The 18965-nt window shown below is 45.6% G+C and overlaps 1 protein-coding gene across 2 annotated transcripts in view; it reads right to left on the bottom strand.

The window, feature by feature from the left end:
- Window positions 1-3591: 3591 nt before the first annotated feature.
- Window positions 3592-18965, bottom strand: part of ATPCL (ATP-citrate synthase) — a 103993-nt gene continuing 88619 nt past the window's right edge. For both annotated transcript variants that reach the window (XM_075682644.1, XM_075682645.1), the window contains exons 19-22: window positions 9704-9847; window positions 8004-8117; window positions 7245-7404; window positions 3592-5646 (exon numbers count right to left, since the gene is read on the bottom strand). In XM_075682644.1, coding sequence (XP_075538759.1) covers window positions 5546-5646; window positions 7245-7404; window positions 8004-8117; window positions 9704-9847 — 519 coding nt within the window. In that variant the 3' untranslated portion in view covers window positions 3592-5545. The remainder of the gene's footprint in view (window positions 5647-7244; window positions 7405-8003; window positions 8118-9703; window positions 9848-18965) is intronic.

Genomic DNA, 18965 nt, shown 5'->3' on the forward strand with positions numbered 1-18965 from the left:
TCCCTACCACATAATTCTTGGCAATGAATGGATAATATTTATCTTTCGTATCGTTCGCTTGGTGTGGTGGCGTTGGAAGGGACTTGGCGGTGGTATTCGTACATATGCCGGATGGTGCATGCTATTGCTCATTTTGTTTCCGACGAAATGCCGACTGCAGATGCTGCTGTTTGGTACTGTCTGCCATGGCTGAACGTCTTCGCTATCGAGTAAACCAAGCACACACGCGAAATTCGATTTAGAGACCAGCCCTACACCGCTTGACAGGGCGACAAGACGGGAACTTACTCCGCTCGCCTGACTGCTTGGATCCAACGCCGCCTCCGTTCTTGTTCTTAGGGTTCAGATGGAAAGACGCAAAACGATACACCCTCCCTCATCCCGACGTAGTTGTGGCGCTTGTATACGCAGCAGTATCGTCGGCGTCCTTTCGTTTTCCTTCGATTTTCGGGGCACGCAACACCGCCACCAGTAGCAATTTTCTTCCGCGGGTGCGGCTGAATTGTGCACGTTCTGACCGCCAGGGCGGCGCTGCGGGCGTCTTCAAAACTCCAGCGCTGGTTCCCCATGGGAGTGTCCGCTCTTGTTGAAATTTCTTTCTCTATGCATACACCACCTAGATAGCCAAGGCCTGTATACTCCGATCCATAACGTCATGCTACCTGGCCCGAAATTCCCATTGACAAGGCTGGCGTGAGGAAAGCGGCGACGTCAAAGTCACCGTTGCCTACTTGGGAGCATCCCCATTAAATTCTATGGTAGTCGGCCAGGTAACATGACGTCATGCATTAGAGTAAAACAGGGAGGAAGGATACTCAGGAGAGGCCCTGACGTCACTCTTTGTGAAGCTAAAGTGAAGCCGGAAGTTGGCGTTGCTCCGCCTATCGGGCCAGTTCTCCTCTCTTGTTTGCATTTCTCGCGAAACCACGCCGCGCTGCGCGCAACCGTGCTGCTCGGACGCGCGCGCTCCGCAGCAATACTAAACAATCGTTAGCATGTTAGCATGATTCCGCCTAAGAGGGCAAAATTTCCCGCGGATATTCCTTCGCCCGTAGCCATTGCCGTGGCGCGGTACATTGCGTACAGCGTTGCATGCGCGTTCATTTCACGAACTTTAGTTCCTCCTGTCCCACCTGGCCACAGCAACATCCGGTAGAGCACGGTCCAGATAACGCAGCGCAACAAAACACGGAGACCAACGCAAACCTGCCCGCACGGCGCCTTTGCCACGGTACGAAACCTACGGAGCAACACGTGTGAGCGCACAGAATAATAACAAGCCGCCATTGTGGCCCGAAAGGCGTGGTTGCTACAACAAAGAAATAAAAAAAAAAACAGCAAGAAACAGAACCTACTACGTCATTTCCTCCACACTTTTCTCCCAGCGCGCGGAGGGGGTAGGGCCTCTCCTCAGTTTCCTTCCTCCATGGAGTGAAAATGTTTTGTGCTATCTAGGTGCTGTTGGACTAGCTGCACCAGTAGTGACGTCGTTGCTCTCCACGTCACCGCCGAGCGCGTGCGCAGCAGTTCCTCTCCGGCTCCGAAATAGGTGGGCCACGCGTCATACGTACCCCTTAGGAACAGGCATCTTTCGATAAGCAACGCTGCGAGCAGAACCGGTAACAAGTTCGTCCACACCGTGTCGATGCTGCAGCCAAGGCGCAAGAACAGGTTTGTGCAGCCGAGCGCAAGCAGCAACTGCGTACCGAGGATCTGGCAGCCTACCAAGCCGGTCGTTTAATGAACTGTCGGGATTAACCCAGTGATAAACAGCGCGGCCGCACGTTTCAGCTTCTCTGGTTAACCATCTGTACGGAGTGCTTGGGCGCCAATTTTTTTTTTGTCTGCAGGCGTCAAATGATACAGCGTGCGCGTTTTTTTTTCTCCTTCGTATTGTATTTAAATCATATGTCGTTTAAAGAGTTGTGCCTGCGATTCGCGGCGTTCGCCCAAATAACTGTTTCTCGCTTTCCTTCACAAATTTTGAGTATAACACTTGGGAAGCCATGGAAGCGTGATATATTTCTCTTTGTGCGTTTATGTGTTCTGTGCGGCGAAGAATTTCTTTCATGCAAGCATGAATGCAGCTGTATGCGGACAAGTCGAGGACAGAGAAGAGGCTGACACACACGAGCGCAGTGTGCGCTCGCGTGACTCTGCCTCTTCTCTGTCCTCGTCTCGTGCGCATACAGCTGCATTCGTGTCTTATCAACATGCCCGATCCGTCAACTTGGCGAATTTCATACAAGCATTCTTTTTTTTTTTGACGTTGCAAGGCATGAATCCTACTATGGCATTGCACCATAGATCACACGTACTAATATCTTTTGACGTGTATGCAATATAATCTGCTGCATATGTGCGTCGTTTTAATGGAACAGTGCAATTGCTTTTAAACAGTGTAAAGTTGCTTTTTAACAATGTAATGTGGCTTTTAAATAGAAATACGTGGGGTATGTCTTCTTGCCTCGAATATACTCTAAAAGCGTTATCACCTTTCAGCTCCATGTTTGGACGATCAATCCGAGCCAAAGAATCCTACCGGCGTGTTCTTGGAGACTGCTTTAATCTCGTAAAATTATATTCACCAATCGAAATCAAAGAAAAAAATCTTTCGACTAACAATAAGTACTGCGAGGCTAGCGTCCAAAATCTATTATTTGCGAATCGCCTAACAGTCATGAAAACTTGACGCCTACAAATCTCTAAATCGTCTTTTCTTTTGATTAGTACTCGCATCCCTAGAAGCTCGACATTTCCGTAGAGTTAAGTAGAAAATCCTCAAACACTGGCGGCGAATGGCTTCAAGAAAAAATGTGCACATAGGTTTCCTGCCAAACCAAATAATGTTAAGTTCTTATACACGAATTGGAGAATGAGACTTGATTTTACAAACGCATGCTGTGGGCGCCCACCCTTCAGTTTGTGACGTTCCGAATGAAAAAATAATTGACCGCCCTTCTACTACTGTGAAGAGGGGTGCAAGCGAAGCTCGGGATCCATGGCTCTTCGTTGTAGCGCCTCGGCTTCGCGCTCCCTCACGGAATGAAATCAGGAAAGAAACAATTTATAACTCAAAGGGAAGCTCATTACTTTTCGAAGAGAGATTGGGATGCCTTAGAACACGCACCTATAAAGCGAGATATAGGAAGGAAGAAGAAGCATGTGCTTGCTGCGGTAAAGCTAGGGAAAGTATGGAGCACGTTTTATTGGAATGTGAAGACGTCTACCCAGCGGTCGATTTAGGCACCACTGGCCTCCTTGAATCCCTTGGTTTCAGCGAGAGCAGTGAAAAAGTAAGCATGTCCGCAGTAGGCATTAGTAAGAGGCGATTGGAGGATTGGTGGAAGTATGGATACGACAAAAACGGAGACGTAAAAAAGCACAGTTTGCAATAGGGGATCAGAAAATGTGGTTGTGCAAGTTCATAGTGTTTTTTTTTATTGTTTAACCTAGGTAGGTCATTAGGCAGTATAATCAGTGCTACGGTCATGTTTTTTCTTTTTCAAGTTTAGTGCGTGCAATACGTTTCACGCTGAAGCTTCTGTGAAATGCAAAGTGCAGCTAGCAATCATTCCACTTGTCCAGACATCCACAAATAATTTTATTCACTGCCACAGGAACTGCACACTATCACCAACAGCAGCAGCAACAAAATGACTGGGCCGCACTGCTTAGCACAGCAGCAAATGCGTGCCCTACACAAGGTTCCAAACTCTACATACATACCCGTGGCCCTCGGCTATCTTGTCACTACATCAACAGTTACCACTAGCACACGCTCGTGCAAAAGTTGTGCACCCAGTCCGGATGACACACTGACCAAAGCCGTTCAGCGACACTGCAAGCATTTTGCAAGAGCATTTCTCCTCAAAGGCAGGTTTTTCTAGAGCAAGGCCTATGGCCTTGGGCACCTGGACTAGTCAAAAGGTTGCCATATTTGAGCCAGCATTTTCTTGGCTTCAGACCAGGTGGCAAATTTATTTTTCCCCAGAAGTGTACACAACTATGCCACAGCACGGCCAAGTGTCAAGGGAAGAGGAGTGTTGATCACACAAAAATAAGCCGTGTGATGCGAATGCATGATTGTCATCGCATTTAGAAACCTAGCAAGGGCCCTCCCCTCCCATCTGTGGAGCAAGCTTTGCAGTGCAGACCCTTCAGAGTAGCACCAAGAGTGCACCTTGTGTATCTAATATAGAACCTAACCAGACTTTGCAGCTAACAACAAATAGGTGGTCAGTCGGTCTAGTTTGGAGCTGCCTGCTTATGTGGACGACATCTTTGAAGGTCGAATCCAATCAGTGGGCTTTGTGTGTAAAAACCTGAAAGTCCGCACTAAAGCACGACTTGGCACCAACTTTGTGAAAACAATTTGCTGCCATTCCACACATAAAAGATCACAGCGACGCAACAAAGGTTTTTTTTATCATAAAATGCTCATATAATTTGTAACAAAAATAAAAAAATGATCTTCGGACAGCTGCAACAATGAGCTCATGTTGGCTGTTGCCTCAAGTTCACAGGGGGAAAAACATACAAAGATACTTACAATGACATTTGACAGGAGTTCATGCAAACGACAATGTTTTTTTTCTCAATATGCTTGGAATGTTGAGGTGGCATACGACTTCAGAGCAGCCGAGCTGGGAAGGCAAGCACCTTGGGCAAACTTTCGCCGAGTTGCACAAGACAGCCCGACGCTGACAAGAGCGTTAAAGCCTGACATCACTGGGACACGGCATCAGCACACTAAAGTGAACAAGCTTTAGCAGAAACTGCAGTGTTGAAGCACCAAAACCACAGAACCCACAAAGACGACGAGGATAGTCAGGGTACAAGGGCTCTGGTAAAGTACCCTAGCTTTTGTGCATTTTCTCTTTTGAATTTTCCTTGACATATAAATGGGCAGTAGAGTTAGTCGTAAGAAACAAAAGGGAAAAACATTTGAAAAAAGAAGTTGTTAGGCCTAGCAAGGAAAAAAACGAGAATGGTCTCGGTGACAAGAATAAACGGCAAATACTGCGAGACACCTCACGGGCCAGTGATGTGGCCAGTTGTGGCCTAGCCTCTTCACGCCCAGCTTTCTTGGCAACACCGAGCGATCAAACGACAGTGCACTTTTCATGGCAGGCGGTAGCAACGTGCACCCACAGCAGTTCTCTGCATCTTGCCTGTGCGTTGCCATCCACGACAGCACGAATGCTTCGTGCGACTCAAGCACGCTGCAGCGAGCATGTCAAACCTTGTGGCCACCAGTAGTTTTTTTTTCCCATTCCAATTCTTGCTTGCTCTCATGTGACCACAGGAGTTGAGAAATAAGCGGTCGGCTCGCTAAGTATGGGCAGCAGAAGTACTACAGGGGTGGCGCACAACACACAGTGGGCGTCGAATGGCAAAGTAACAACAACAGTTCTTGTAACCGAGGCGGTGGTGACACAGTCCATGAAGGGAGGCACAACACCGAGGGACGGGGGTGCAAATAAATAGGCCCCCCCCTCCTCTCTCTTCTGCGGGGGAACCTGGCGCGTACTTCAACGTCGCCTCAGTTGTTGTAGCCCTCGGTCTCGGGGAGCACGTACGAGATGTCGTCCCACGGGTGGCGGTACAGGCCCTGTCTCAGCCGCTTCTGGTCCAGATAGTGTCCTGCACAACATGACAAAAGAAGTAGCACATTACCACCAGTGAAATTCCAACAACATTATGTATTCTGAACAATGTTCAGTGTGTGCCTCTACACTCTGACAGTGCACTGCTGCCTTCCTATTTGCTGATCGCTTGTTTGGTTAGCAGGAGCCATAATCCACTTTTCTGCCGGCCCAACTTGCCAGATGAACTCATGAGGACAAAGTCCCCGACAAGCTGAACACTTCATTGGTCTTCTAGGGAATGAGTATGCTGCAGTCAAGACAGTGAACACACAATAAGCATTGATAACACATGAGACTTCGTTCACATGATTCGAGATGCTTCCCGAGAATTCAGAGACACAAACGCGGTGCAAGTTAGCCAACGATCCTTCAGTGGTGTCATGGTGCCACAGGCGACCACCTAGGTCAAGCAGACTACAGTCACCAAAGGCAGATACAAAATTGACATCGTTGTGCTTCTCGATGCAACATCAATTTAATGAGTAAACTAATATAAAGAATGACAGCACTACTTGTTCAGGTGTTTTTTGTTTTGTTCATTGGCGACACATTCAGTAATCTGGCCACCAATAGTTATGGAATGCCACCATTATTCCATCAGCGTGACTGAAAGATGGAAAGAATTAAGGAGTCACAGGAAAGCATAACGATATATTAAATGAGACTTTAAATGCCTGCCTTTAAATTACAGTTAAACCCCGGTGATAACATTACGGCTGGCACAAATTTCAGTGCAGTACGAATTCGTAACATTCCCGAACTGAAATACATTGCTTACAATATGGAAAACATTGGCTGTTTCGAACGCACTGGCGCGCCGCAGCGGATTGTACAAACGCATGAGTAACAGCGACAGCGGCCAAGCCAGCAAGGCGATAGGCACGCAAGTCCTGGGCAAAATCCATAGTCGCCAAGCAAACTACTACGTTCCATGCTCTGCGCGTATAAGGGGAGGAAGGTAGAAAGCATGCGACAGCATGTCAGCTTGACATTTACACCTTGCAGAAGGCGATCGCTGACGATTTAGGCAAGAAGAAAACGCAGACAGATACGTATTGGGAAACTCTTTGTGCTGCAAATAAACTTTTTCTTAATTTTGTGTATGTTTTGATGACACGAATTTTGGGTGACAACTATTTCATGTGACCCCATGAAATTTTATATTACAGAGATTTCACTGTAAATTGTGGCATTTAACACACCGAAACTGAGCAGTGGGTCACGAGGAACGCAGTAGGTAAGGGGCTGCGGATTAATTGTGACCACCTGAGGTTCCTTAAGGTGCACTTAAATCCAAGTACACAAACTTTTTTTGCATTTTGCACCATCAGAATGTGGCCACTACCTCTAAACTAACCTATGACTTCATGTTTCTATGAGAATTTCAAGGGAAATTACAATTAGTTTGTTACATAAGTCATTTCATTAAAACACACATTCCATACAAACAGGCCTGCCTGTGCTAATCAATGCACTCGGCCATTTGATCAATGATTGTACTACGACGTGATAGCAACGATGACCGCCTGCTAGCCTTGTCAGAATGTTTGCAAGACTGCATTAGCACAACACTGTTGAGCCATGGGTACCCACCAATGAATCCGATAGTGCGGCCCAGCACAAAGAGGCCGTTGAGGGCACCCATCTCGATGTAGTCCTGAGCTTCCTCGGGTGTGAAGCAGCCACTGCTCCGCAGGAGGTCAACGACTGCCACTCCAATTAGGCCATCCACATTCAGGATCAGGTTTGGCTTCTGCATTCACCAACAGCCACAACTCTGTGATCATTACAACAAAACTCCGAGAGATTAGCTTCCAATCATCTCTCTCCTGTTCTGACAACGGCATGGTGTCTTGAAAAACCAACCTACTTCGTGTTTTTTTTTTTTATTATTGACAAGTCTGGGCTGCAATAACCCTTCTGCTTTTGTCGGCACCATTCCCAACACCCCAAACTTTGCATTGCACAACTGCTGCACATATCTGGCTCTACAGCTGAAAACCACACCTTTCTGTAATGCTTCCAGTCGCACAAAATAGTGAAGAAGTAAAGACCAAGCTGTCTGAAGAACGCAGGCAACAATGTTGTGCATCAAAACCTGCTTGCTTCAGGAGCGCTTTTCACGTGGGAGCAGTCGTGAGAAAGCCAGGTTTGTCATCTCAACTTTCCGTCTTTTCTGCGTTAAAATTTTTGTTGTTCATATTTAGAAATCCCAAACAGTGATAATTTTCTTTCAAACACCAGATAACTTGGACAAAGTTTGTTGTCCATGCAAATATTGTACAGGGATCTTACACTGTTGGATACAGTTCAACACGAAGATATTATCACAGGCAGAAAAGACACACCGACCTTGGAGGTGGTTATCTTCTCGACCTCGAGTGCATAGTCCAACACGGGCGTCGCTGGGAAGTGCTTCTTGACATAGTCCTTCAGAATCTTCACCCGCATGTCTGGGTTGTTTATCTGCAAACGAGTAACTCATCTGTTATATTAAAAAAAAAATATTTCATTCAAACGAACTTAAAAATTTTGGTTCACCTGCTATGTTTTGAGTGCATATTGACCCACCACATGCCCATCCACATTGGTTTTTAGGGCATGAGATTCATGCAAAAACAGGATTTTAGCGTAGATTAAGTGCCTTCTCCAGTCTCTAGATGCGAGAGCTTCATAGCCTGACCATCGCACAGCAGCCCTGAATTTCAGCTTCCGTTTCTGAGATGCCCAACTAGTTCCGCTTTTTCTCAAATGCAACGCTCCCAAAAGTTTGCATATGATCTCTACAATGTCTGTCTGAACATGACCCTTAAATTTAACCCTCGTTAATTCAGAAAACTGCACTCCTCTGGTCACAGCCAGTGTTGCATTATTTAATGGAATCAAACTCATTAATGCAGACATATTTAGTCTCACAACGGTTACTCCGACAACTCTCTGAGCAAGGCAAGTGCGGTAAATGTATGACAAATGAGCAAAAGTGATGCCAGCATGTAACATGCAGGAATGACATACATGCCTGTATGCTTCGGGCCTATTTGTGCCTTTATTCTTCAGTTTAACGTGGTGCATGCAAATGCATTGCCCTCGTGCCCTTAGAACTGCATAGTCTCCATTCTTTATGATCATGTTGATAAAGATCACAGTTTCATCCACAGCAGTTGCGGCAAACGGTCATTTCGTTTTGACTGTGCAAGCGCATGCAATGTCACAAACATGGCGTCGAGGATGAAGAGCGATTCTACCGCGGCTAGCATGCTAGCATCAAACCTGCACGCTACGTCCCGATAAGACTGTTGCGGGTCAGTTCACTGGCAAAAAATCATTGGGATGTGCATGCGGAATTGAAAAGCATGTCTCGTATGAAGATGCGGGTCTTGCACCAGAGCCACACAGCAAAGAAAGCTCGAGGCCTTCACCACTCCGAGAGCTAATACCGTATTTACTGTATTTACAGGATTTATTTACTAGAGACAACTCTGCCACAGCCATTGCCCAGTTAGCATGGCAAAGATGATTAGCGCATGTACTTCTCCGATCTTTGAATTGTGGCTTCAACTGTGCTCATGACGTTGTTCGTTACGCTGCGTCTTTCTAAATTCGCAGCACTCAGCTTTCTATATGCAGCAAGGAAATTAAGTCTCTGAGCACATGCATAATAATTGTATTTATAGTGCAACAGGTTGTTTAATGTGATCAATTTGCAAAGTATCCAAAGTATCTTCCTTCTGGCAAAAATAAGCCAGAAGGAAGACCTTGAGGCAAATCCACGTACCAACCATCTGGTTCAAGCACGCTGGTTGAACTGTCACACTCCCAGCTGCCGTAAACACTGGCACCGGAGTTTCTAGTAACGTTTGCAAGAAACTCTATTGTGTCGGCATAAAATGTTACGACAACAAAATTTTTCGCATATTCCACTACAACAATGGAATACAACTGAATGCACTCAAGTGAACTCTAGCAATGCCTCACAGGAATGCCCACTTCACAGCCCTGTGTCGACAGAAACGAAACCTGAAGGAAGGGTGTTGTGAGCAGTGCAGACTGACCGACTTGACTCGGTGTCCGATGCCCATGATGAGGACGCCCTTCTTGCGCATGCTGTTCACAAATTCCATGGGAATCTGGCGGCTGTCGTATGCCTCGCTGAACTGGCGTGCTGCCGCATCCAGGGCACCTCCAAACCGGTCACCCTGCACGGCGAGACATGTGCGGGTTGACAGTTCGGCCACCACTTTTAATGGAAAAATGTGCAACGATTTTTGAATGTGAGTTCAGACTACAAGCTGCACACCAAACATGCGCCAGACATACTAAATGTGAGCGATGCGGAACAGATTGTTAAACATGCACTCATACAAATCAAATCTTGTTTTTAAACATTGCGTGACGTTTAATGACAAACTATTTGATTGATCACCTTTTCTTGCTGCCAAATTTTGAAAAACGTCCATTGCAAGCAGGTTTATACTCTGTTTCATACATTACACGCAGTGCCACGAAGGTTAAAAAGACCTCTCTTGCTTGCACTTGCGAGCCAAAAAAAATTTATCACATGAGAGAAGGACCTTAGGTACTGCATTTACCAAAATCTAACGTGCATCTTTATTTTGAGAAAATAGGTACGAAAATTGCCAGTGCCTTAGAATCTGATATGAAACCAAAACCACGTTCACAGCTTTGGCAACAGCCAAATGCCAGAGCTGCCAGACTCTGGATTATTGCCATCATAAAATGATGACAAATCACATTTTTGCAAAGGTTGGTTGCTGTTGGTTTATTTTATGCTCAACTACTATCTAAAGCAGGTATTCTAGGCCAATAATTTTAGGATATACAGTCGAATTTCGACATATGGAACAGCGCTGTGATCGGAAATAATTCGATATATAAGATAACGTAAAAAACATGTCAAAAGCTGCGCGCAATTGGCCTAGGCCGCGGCGACTTCGTCAGTCGGGAGCACGCAGTCGATTGCGCTGTACGCAATTAGCGTAGGCCGTGGCGACTTCGTTCGCTGCACAAAGTCAGCGCAGTCTAGGCCAATTGCACGTGGTGTAACCAAATGCGTGCTCCGAACAAGAATCCCCGATGGCACCCCAATCATGGCGCAATAATTACTCACTTCAAGCCTCACAGAAAGTATTTATTTGGATAAAAGCACTGCAGCTTCTCCTGCTTCTTATTGGCAGCCGCGTGCTTAAACACGGAGGATTCCTGAACATAGTCTGAACGATCCACAAGCATTAGGCCGGTACCCCCTATTGCGTCACAGTAGCGGCGTAGAAGGGCCAAAGCAGCTACAGCCTCAGTTGAAGTCGGGAGCGGGCCAACATGAGCGCTTGTGATAGCAACCTCGGCAGCATCATTCGTTCGGCCGCTACTTCTGCTGCGATCTCCACGTCCGTCAATCGAAGCATTTTGAAACACTGTCAATAACCAATTAGCGTCTGCAAATTAAGGCATCTATGAGTGAGCCCAGTGAGTGAGCGTTGTCGCGGGTCTTTGCGGATGCAAACCACCAGTTCTCGCAAGGCGTGGCCGCTGCAGAGTGCGGCACCGAGGAGGAGTCAGTGCAGCAAATGCAACGCACCATCGACGTTTTCGAACTTGGGTCGAACTAGCTACGGCTGCCGCATGTCTACGCCGCTACGTTCAAATGGCACCCTCAGCGTGATCGATGTGGTGCACAGCAGTCGGGAACACCCATCGCGCCACCGCTTCCTTCGAGGGTGTAGCGGGAAAGCTCACTGCCTGTCAACAGAGTGCACGTAGTCCGGGCTGGTGGAGTTCAACATATTCGTTATAGTTAGTTAAATGTAGTTTAGTGGCGCAAAAGCGGCTAAGGCTATACTGCGCCAAACATGAGGCGTTTTGTAATACTATTTAAGAGTAGAAAGGCTGTGTTAATCTATATTTTGTATAAAAAGCCAGTGTCGTCTAGGAATTTACGCAGGTCAGGTAATGGGACTATCGAATCACCTCCTAAAATTAAAGCAGGATGTAAAGGTATGCATTTGATATAGGTTGTGCAAAAGGTTTAGTCTTTGTACTTCAATGTGTGTGCATGTGAGTAATATATGCATGACTGTTAGTTGTTCTTGGCATTTTTCACATGTCGGCACGTCTTCTTTTGTAAGTAGATAATTGTGTGTGAGGTGTGTGTGCCCAATGCGTAGTCTGCATAGAACTACTTCAAAGAAGCACTCCTGGTGGTTGCACGACTTCCACTCACCAAGTACGGGTTTAGTGAGATGCAGCTTGTTTTCTGTACAATGGTCCCATTCGCGATGCCACTTTGACGTCAAGGCCTTCTTAATGGCACGGATACTATCTTTATATGGAAATGTGTTTATGATGTCTTTGTGCGCTGCCATCGATGCACATCTATCTGCTGCTTCGTTACCCGGTATCCCAACATGACTTGGTACCCAGCAGAAGCGGATTGATCTTCTGTATTTGTTAAGCGCAACCATGTTTAGTATGTCTCCTAACAAGGGCTCATACTCAGATTTCAGGTTTAGAGCCTTCAGTGTACTTAACGAATCAGTGTATATGACTGTTTTTGTACTTGCCAGTAATAATCTTTTTAACTACAACTTATACAGCATAAACTTCAGCAGTGAAAACAGAGGCATGTTTTGGTAGACGAATACTTTTTTCCCAATTTTCTGTTACGGCCCCTACATCCACGTGTTCTTGTGTTTTGGAGCCATCAGTGTAGAATTCCATCTGGTTTTGATATTTGTCCTGAAGAGCACGGAATTCTTGTATGATATGTTCGTGTGGAGTGTCTTTTCTTTAAATGTGTTAATGTCCAGTCGCACAACTGTGTGAAATCGTACCACGGGGCCAACCGTTGCGGTTTCTTGGCAACCTGGAGGACTTCGTGGGGAATGTCATAATCCCGACAGTAATGTTCATACCGCAGGACAAGTGGCCTAATCATGTTCGGTTTATTTGTATAGTGTAAGCGTGAGTTGCATTGTGTGAGGATGTTGTAGCATATGTGCTGCGGTGATGACTGAATTCTGAGTGCGTAGGAAAAGGTGAGTAATGCTCTGCGCTGCTGTAAGGGGGGTTCATTACACTCGACAAATAAACTTTGAATAGGTGAAGTTCTGTAGGCACCACTTGCCAGTCACAGTCCAAGGTTATGTACTGGGTCAAGTCATTGGATGTAGGACTGTCTGGCTGAGCCGTAAACCACGGAGACGTAGTCTAAAAGGCTACGCACAAGAGACCGGTAAACACTTAAAAGGCACGTTCGGTTGGAACCCCAGTGCTTATGGGATAAAACCTTAAGAGGAAGCTTTAGCTCGGGCCAAACTCCGACGCGGCCTATTCAAATACATGTAAAACGCAAAAACGTTTTTATGAGATAACCCCTGGATCGATTTTGATGAAATTTGTTGCATTTGAAAGAGAAAGTTAAATTCTAGTGACTGTTGGAAGCGGAATTTCGATTTAGGGCTTGAATTTTCTTAAAACGATTTTCAAATATTTGACCGTTTGAAAAAAATAGAAGCACGAAGTTTACAAATTCATAGCTCTGCATCAAGAAGTGATATCGCAGTTCTGTAAACGGCATCCATTAGATCATTCAAAGCGGACAAATTCAGTAGGTCATTTTACATCTTACGTGAATTTGTTACTTTGGTTACAACGGTTTTGCAAAAGTTGTATTTCCCTATGATTAAATTTTTTTATATTCATGTGTAACATATCCATTTTGTCCGCTTTAGATGTACTTTTAGATGCCATTCACAGAATTGTAGTATCGTTTTTAGTGGCTGAGTTACAGAGTTGTAAACTTGATAGTTTCGTTTTTTGAAAATTTTCGATTTTTGGCAATTTTTAATAAAAAATTGACGACCTAACTCAAAAATTCGAAACCAACAGTCACTAGATTTTAAGTTTCTTTTAAATACAACAAACCTCGTCAAATTCGGTGCAGTGGTTGCCGAGAAAAACGAATTCTCCTTTTACATGTATTTATATAGGAGCACTCGAGCTAAAGCTTCCTCTTAAGGATATTAAGAGCTTTAGTATTTGCTTTAATCTTTAGTGTTTTAATGTGCGCTAGGAAGTTTAGTTTGGTGTCAAAGGTTACTCCTAAAAACTTATGGTCTTGTTTCACCGGCAGTATGACATCATTCAATTTCAGCGCTGGATCGCTGTGTAGTCCTCGTTTCCGAGAGACAAAACAGTGACCGTTTTCTTTGTGGAGAAACAAACCATTTTTGTTAGCCCATTGTGTAAGTTTATTTATTGTCATTTGAAGCTGCCTCTCACAGGTTGCCAAATTTGAAGCGCGGCAAGCCACTTGGAGAACGTCTACGTAAACAGAGTGCATAAGAGACGACGGTATAATCTTATTGACTGAATTCATCTTTACTATAAACAGCCTCGTGCTGAGAACACAGCCTTGCGGAACGCCATTTTCCTGCATAAATGTATTAGAATGAACTGTACCCAGATGTACCTGAAATGTTCTATTAGACATAAAATCAGTTAGGCAATTCAGAATTTTACCACGGATGCCGAGGTCAGCCAGGTCTCTTAAAATTCCATATCTCCATGTGGTATCATAGGCTTTTTCTAAATCGAAGAAAACTGCAAGACAGTGTTTGTGTAAAAATGCATGTCGAATTTCATGTTCAAGATGGACAAGATGGTCAGTAGTTGAACAACCCTTTTTATATCCACACTGGTGGGGGTCTATGAGGTTTATTGATTCTAAAATAAATGAGAGCCTTATATTGATAATGTTTTCATATGATTTTGCCAAACAGCTTGTGAGGGCAATAGGTTTGTAGCTGCTTGCGGGTGTTGGGGATTTACCGGCTTTTAGAAATGGAACTACTATTGCCTTTTTCCACTCTTCCGGCATTAAACCAGATTCTCAGATTAAGTTAAAAAATTTAAGGAGAGCTTCTACAGACGCTTGAGGCAGATGAGCCAGCATGGCGTAGTGAATACGGTCATGACCTGGCGCTGTGTTTTTCCCCGCAGAAAGAACTGTTCATTTCTTGTTGTGTGAGGGGGGAATTGTACGGTTTATTTGATGCCCCAGTAGTGGGCAGCCTCTGTTTTTCAGCAGACTGTTTGTACTGCAAGAATTCCTTTGTATAATTTCCTGAACTGGATACATCACGGAAATGTTCGCCAAGTATATCTGCGTGTTCTTGCATTGTTGTCTTTGTGTCTGGACTTGTAAGTATAACGGTATTGTGTAAGATGAGTAATCTCCCCGAAACTTTCCTACCTGTTCCCACATGCGTTTACACGTGAATGAACTGTTTATGGACGATACATATTTTTTCCACAATGATTTTTCTGCCTGCCTTGTGATAAATCATGCTTTGGCTTTGGCCTGCTTAAAGCATAAGAGGTTGGTATAGGTGGGGTGTCTTCGTAACATGCCCCAGGCCCTATTTTGAAGCTTTTTTGCTTCTGTGCACTCTGGAGTCCACCAGGGGTAGATTTTTTTGCGCAGAAGGTTGGATGTTTGTGGTATTGCCTTTTCTGCCGCTGAAATTAAAACCGCAGTGAACTTTTCATTGATTTCATTTACACTGAGTTCGTTTGAAAAGACTTCTTCGAGTTTTGCGTGTTTCACAAAAAGCGGCCAGTCGGCAAGATGTATTTTCCAGCAACGTGGCTTAGAGTTTATGGTAGGTAATGTTATGGTAGGTAGGTAGCTTGATAAATGCCGGAAAATGATCACTTCCATATGAAGTGTCGAGGACTTCCCACTTAAAATCACTAAAGACAGACGGTGAGCAGAAGGCTAAATCGAGACAACTAAATTTGCATGAGCTTGGTGAAAAATACGTTGGTGAACCCGAGTTTAAAAGACATATGCTGTTAGACAAAATAAAATCTTCGATTACTTGCCCTCTTTGGTCTGTTCTATCGCTGCCCCAAAAGGTACAATGGGCATTAAAATCTACTAAAACAAAAGGCTCCAATAACTGGTGTATTAGATTTTCCAATTGTCTAGTAGTAAAATGTGTATGGGGTGGTGCGTAAAGTGAACAGATCGTGATGGTTTTATGCGATAGAACGGTGACGGCAACAGCCTCGAAAGAAGTATTCAGCTGAACATTTCGTGTAGGGGTGCCACCCTGGACGACTATGGCGACTCCTCCAGACAGACGGCTAGAGTGTTCGTGGTCCTTTCGGACAACGGTAAAACCTTTAAGGATTTGACTGTTCTTGGGGCCTAGGTTTGTTTCTTGAAGGCAGAATGCCACTGGTGAGAACTTATTTATTATGTCTTTTATGTCACCTAAATTATGTAGCAGACCTCTACAGTTCCAACGGATGATGAAAGCCATTGTCAAACAATTAGAACGGTTCACTTAAATGTGTGTTTTAGAAGTTTATAGGTGACATGTAATGATAAGATATAGCTAGTCTAAACAAGGGCGGTAACTGTTCAGGTTACCCGACCCTTTGATGACACAGTTACGAGATGTTTGTCTTTTTTAGTGCGCTCCAGGGAGCGCTGGTCCTTTGGCGTCGACGATGCTGTGGTTTTTGGGTCGACCTCCATAGCCTTCTCCGAGGCGCTGGAGGATTGAACGAGGCTCTGAGACCGCGGGACGCTCCTCACGGGCCTCGGAGTTCGATTAAGTCTTGGGCCCTGCGACACAGCAGTCTGGGGGCCCACCTCAGCTGACGATGGCGCAGCACTGCCCACTGCCACCAAGGGGGTGGATGGAGGTACTACTGGTCCACTAGCTGTGACCCCTGTAAACCCATGGAACCGATGTGGTGCTGCCCCCTGTCGCACCACACTGGCATAGCTCATTTGAGGTAGGTGAGATAGTTTCTTCCTTGCTTCATAGAAGGAGATTTTCTCTTTCACTGTGAGTGCAATTATTTCTTTCTGCCAAAGGGGACAAGATCGCGAATAAGCAGCATGATCTCCTTTGCAGTTTGGGCAACGTGGAGGAGCATTGCAGTTGTCCGACGGGTGATCATTGGCACTACATTTTGCGCATGTTGCCTTTCCTCTACATGATTGTGATGCATGCCCGAACTTTTGGCACTTGAAGCACCGTCTTGGGTTCGGCATGTATGGCCCATCGTTGATTTTTACATACCCTGTTTCGAGTGAACTGGGAAGAATGCTTGTGCCAAGAGTAAGTATTGATACAGTATCAGTATCAGAGTAAGTATCAGTAAGTAAGTATTTGTTCGTCGTTTCTCCTGATTGTTATTCTCTGCACTTTGATTACGTTTTGCTCTTGGAAACCCTCGAGCAGTTCTTCGTCGCTTAAGTTAAGGAAATCTTCTTCAGAGATCACGCCCCTGCATGTATTTAGTGATCGATGTGGTGAGATCGTTACTTTGATGTCACCAATGCTGGTCAGATCAGACATCTTTTCCAATTGTTCTTTCTTTATAAGTTCCAGGAGAATGTCTCCACTCGTCATTTCAGAGGCTTTGTAGTCTTCTCCAATTTTTTCTTTGAGGCATTTTGCCACTAAGAAAGGGGAGAGTTGTTGCAGGGGGTGGTTCCTTCGCTGTGCATGACATGATAACGCAGAAATGTGTCTGGATTTACTTTGAATGTGAAATCGAAAGGTAATTCGGTGCGACCTCGTTTCGAAGGCCGATCTGGAAGGCGGGGGAAAGGTTCTGCCATAACATGGTTTCAAATTTCGGTAGCAGTGGTAGCCACCCACCACCGAGCCCAACAAGGGGACGCTGCAGGTTCCGAAAATCTGCAGGCGCCAGCTTTACACCGCCACTATAACCTAATGAATATACCCAAGGCTGGATACATTACACATGGTTAACCCTTGCCACCAGGAAATTCGAAATTAAGAAGAAGTGAAAAGGAGACAGGAAAGATGGAAAAGTGGGAGAGAAAGACGCAGATTGGAGAGGAGGACAGGAAAAGGCGACTGCCAATTTCCTCCAGGTGGGCCAGTCTGGAGGTGCCGTTTATGTGAAGCCGAAACCGAAGAGGTGTGTTACCTCCGCCGGGGGGCCTTTAAAGCTCCAAACACCCAGCATCGGCTCAACCCCCAGGATCCCCCTTTCCCCAGACACGGCTAAGCCGCGCACGGCTACACGCGGGAGGGTGTGTGCTCTGGTACGTGGTGTCGAAATACACCAAATGCCTGCTCACGCAGACGCCCCTGCGGGCACATATCCGTTATAAGTCCGACCCCGTCCTAAATAAAAAATTAAGAATGCACGAGATTTTCAAGGTGATATAGGAAGTGTTCAATATACGCAATGCTAATTCGATATATCCGTGTTCGATATATAGAGGTTTGACTGCACATACTATCACTTGCACGAGACTTTGTGCTACTCGGCACCTAATGCACTGACGGAATCGGCTGCCAGCGTTTCTGGCACTGTGCCAAGCTTGCTACCTGCGCACGGTTTCAGGAACGCAGTCAGCCGCATGTAGTAATCCCTCGTTAACTCGAACTCACATAGTTTGAAAAATCGGTTAAGTCAAAATTTTCCACGGCCCCGAACCATTTCCCATACATGCCATGTAATTTAGTGCGCTTTATCTCTACGTATCTTTGGCCAAATTGGAGAAATCTCGGCTGAGAGCGGAATAACAACTCCTCCTCTGCTGCCATCGCACCTACCACAAAGCGAATGCTTTCCCCGAATGTGAAGTCTGAACCTAGCGGCATAACAACTTTGTCAAGCAACCTTGTGGCACGTCAAGTGATGGGAGAGATGTGCGCAGTGGCAGGCCCTGCAACATAGCATGCCCGACGCAATTTCTTTTGTTCGCTTTATGCAATGCACGTGTTTCACCACTGGAGGTGTGATCACCGTTTTAATTTTATTCTGACGCAAAATAGGATAAAAGAAGTATGTACCGCATGCGTTGCGGTACATCCTGCTTGCATTGCGCGTACTCGTGAATGCTCACATTGCTTTCTGTGGCACTGTTTCCAGTAAGTCCGTGCCGCACATGCTGCGTGGTAGAAAGCAACGTGAGCATTCCCGAGTACGTGTGATGCGAGCAGGTCGTACCGGTGAGAGGCGAATTTACTGACACCGAAATCGCCGAGATAACTACAAACGGTGAGGACGGAGAAGGCGATGACAACAAAAGACCTCGAAAGGTGTCAACATCAGCCAAAACAAGAAACATCACTGGCTTTCTGCAAAATAAAGTGCAGCGGCAGGAACGATCAGCTCGTGTGATCTGCGAAGCAGCTCGAGGACACCTTTCTGGGTCCATGTGCTACCAAGAAGCAGAGCAGCCTTACACACTTTTGATGCAATGAATATGGCAGTGCTGCAAAATGGAGCTGG

This window comes from Dermacentor variabilis, chromosome 2 (assembly GCF_050947875.1).
Source record: "Dermacentor variabilis isolate Ectoservices chromosome 2, ASM5094787v1, whole genome shotgun sequence".
NCBI lineage: Eukaryota > Metazoa > Arthropoda > Arachnida > Ixodida > Ixodidae > Dermacentor > Dermacentor variabilis.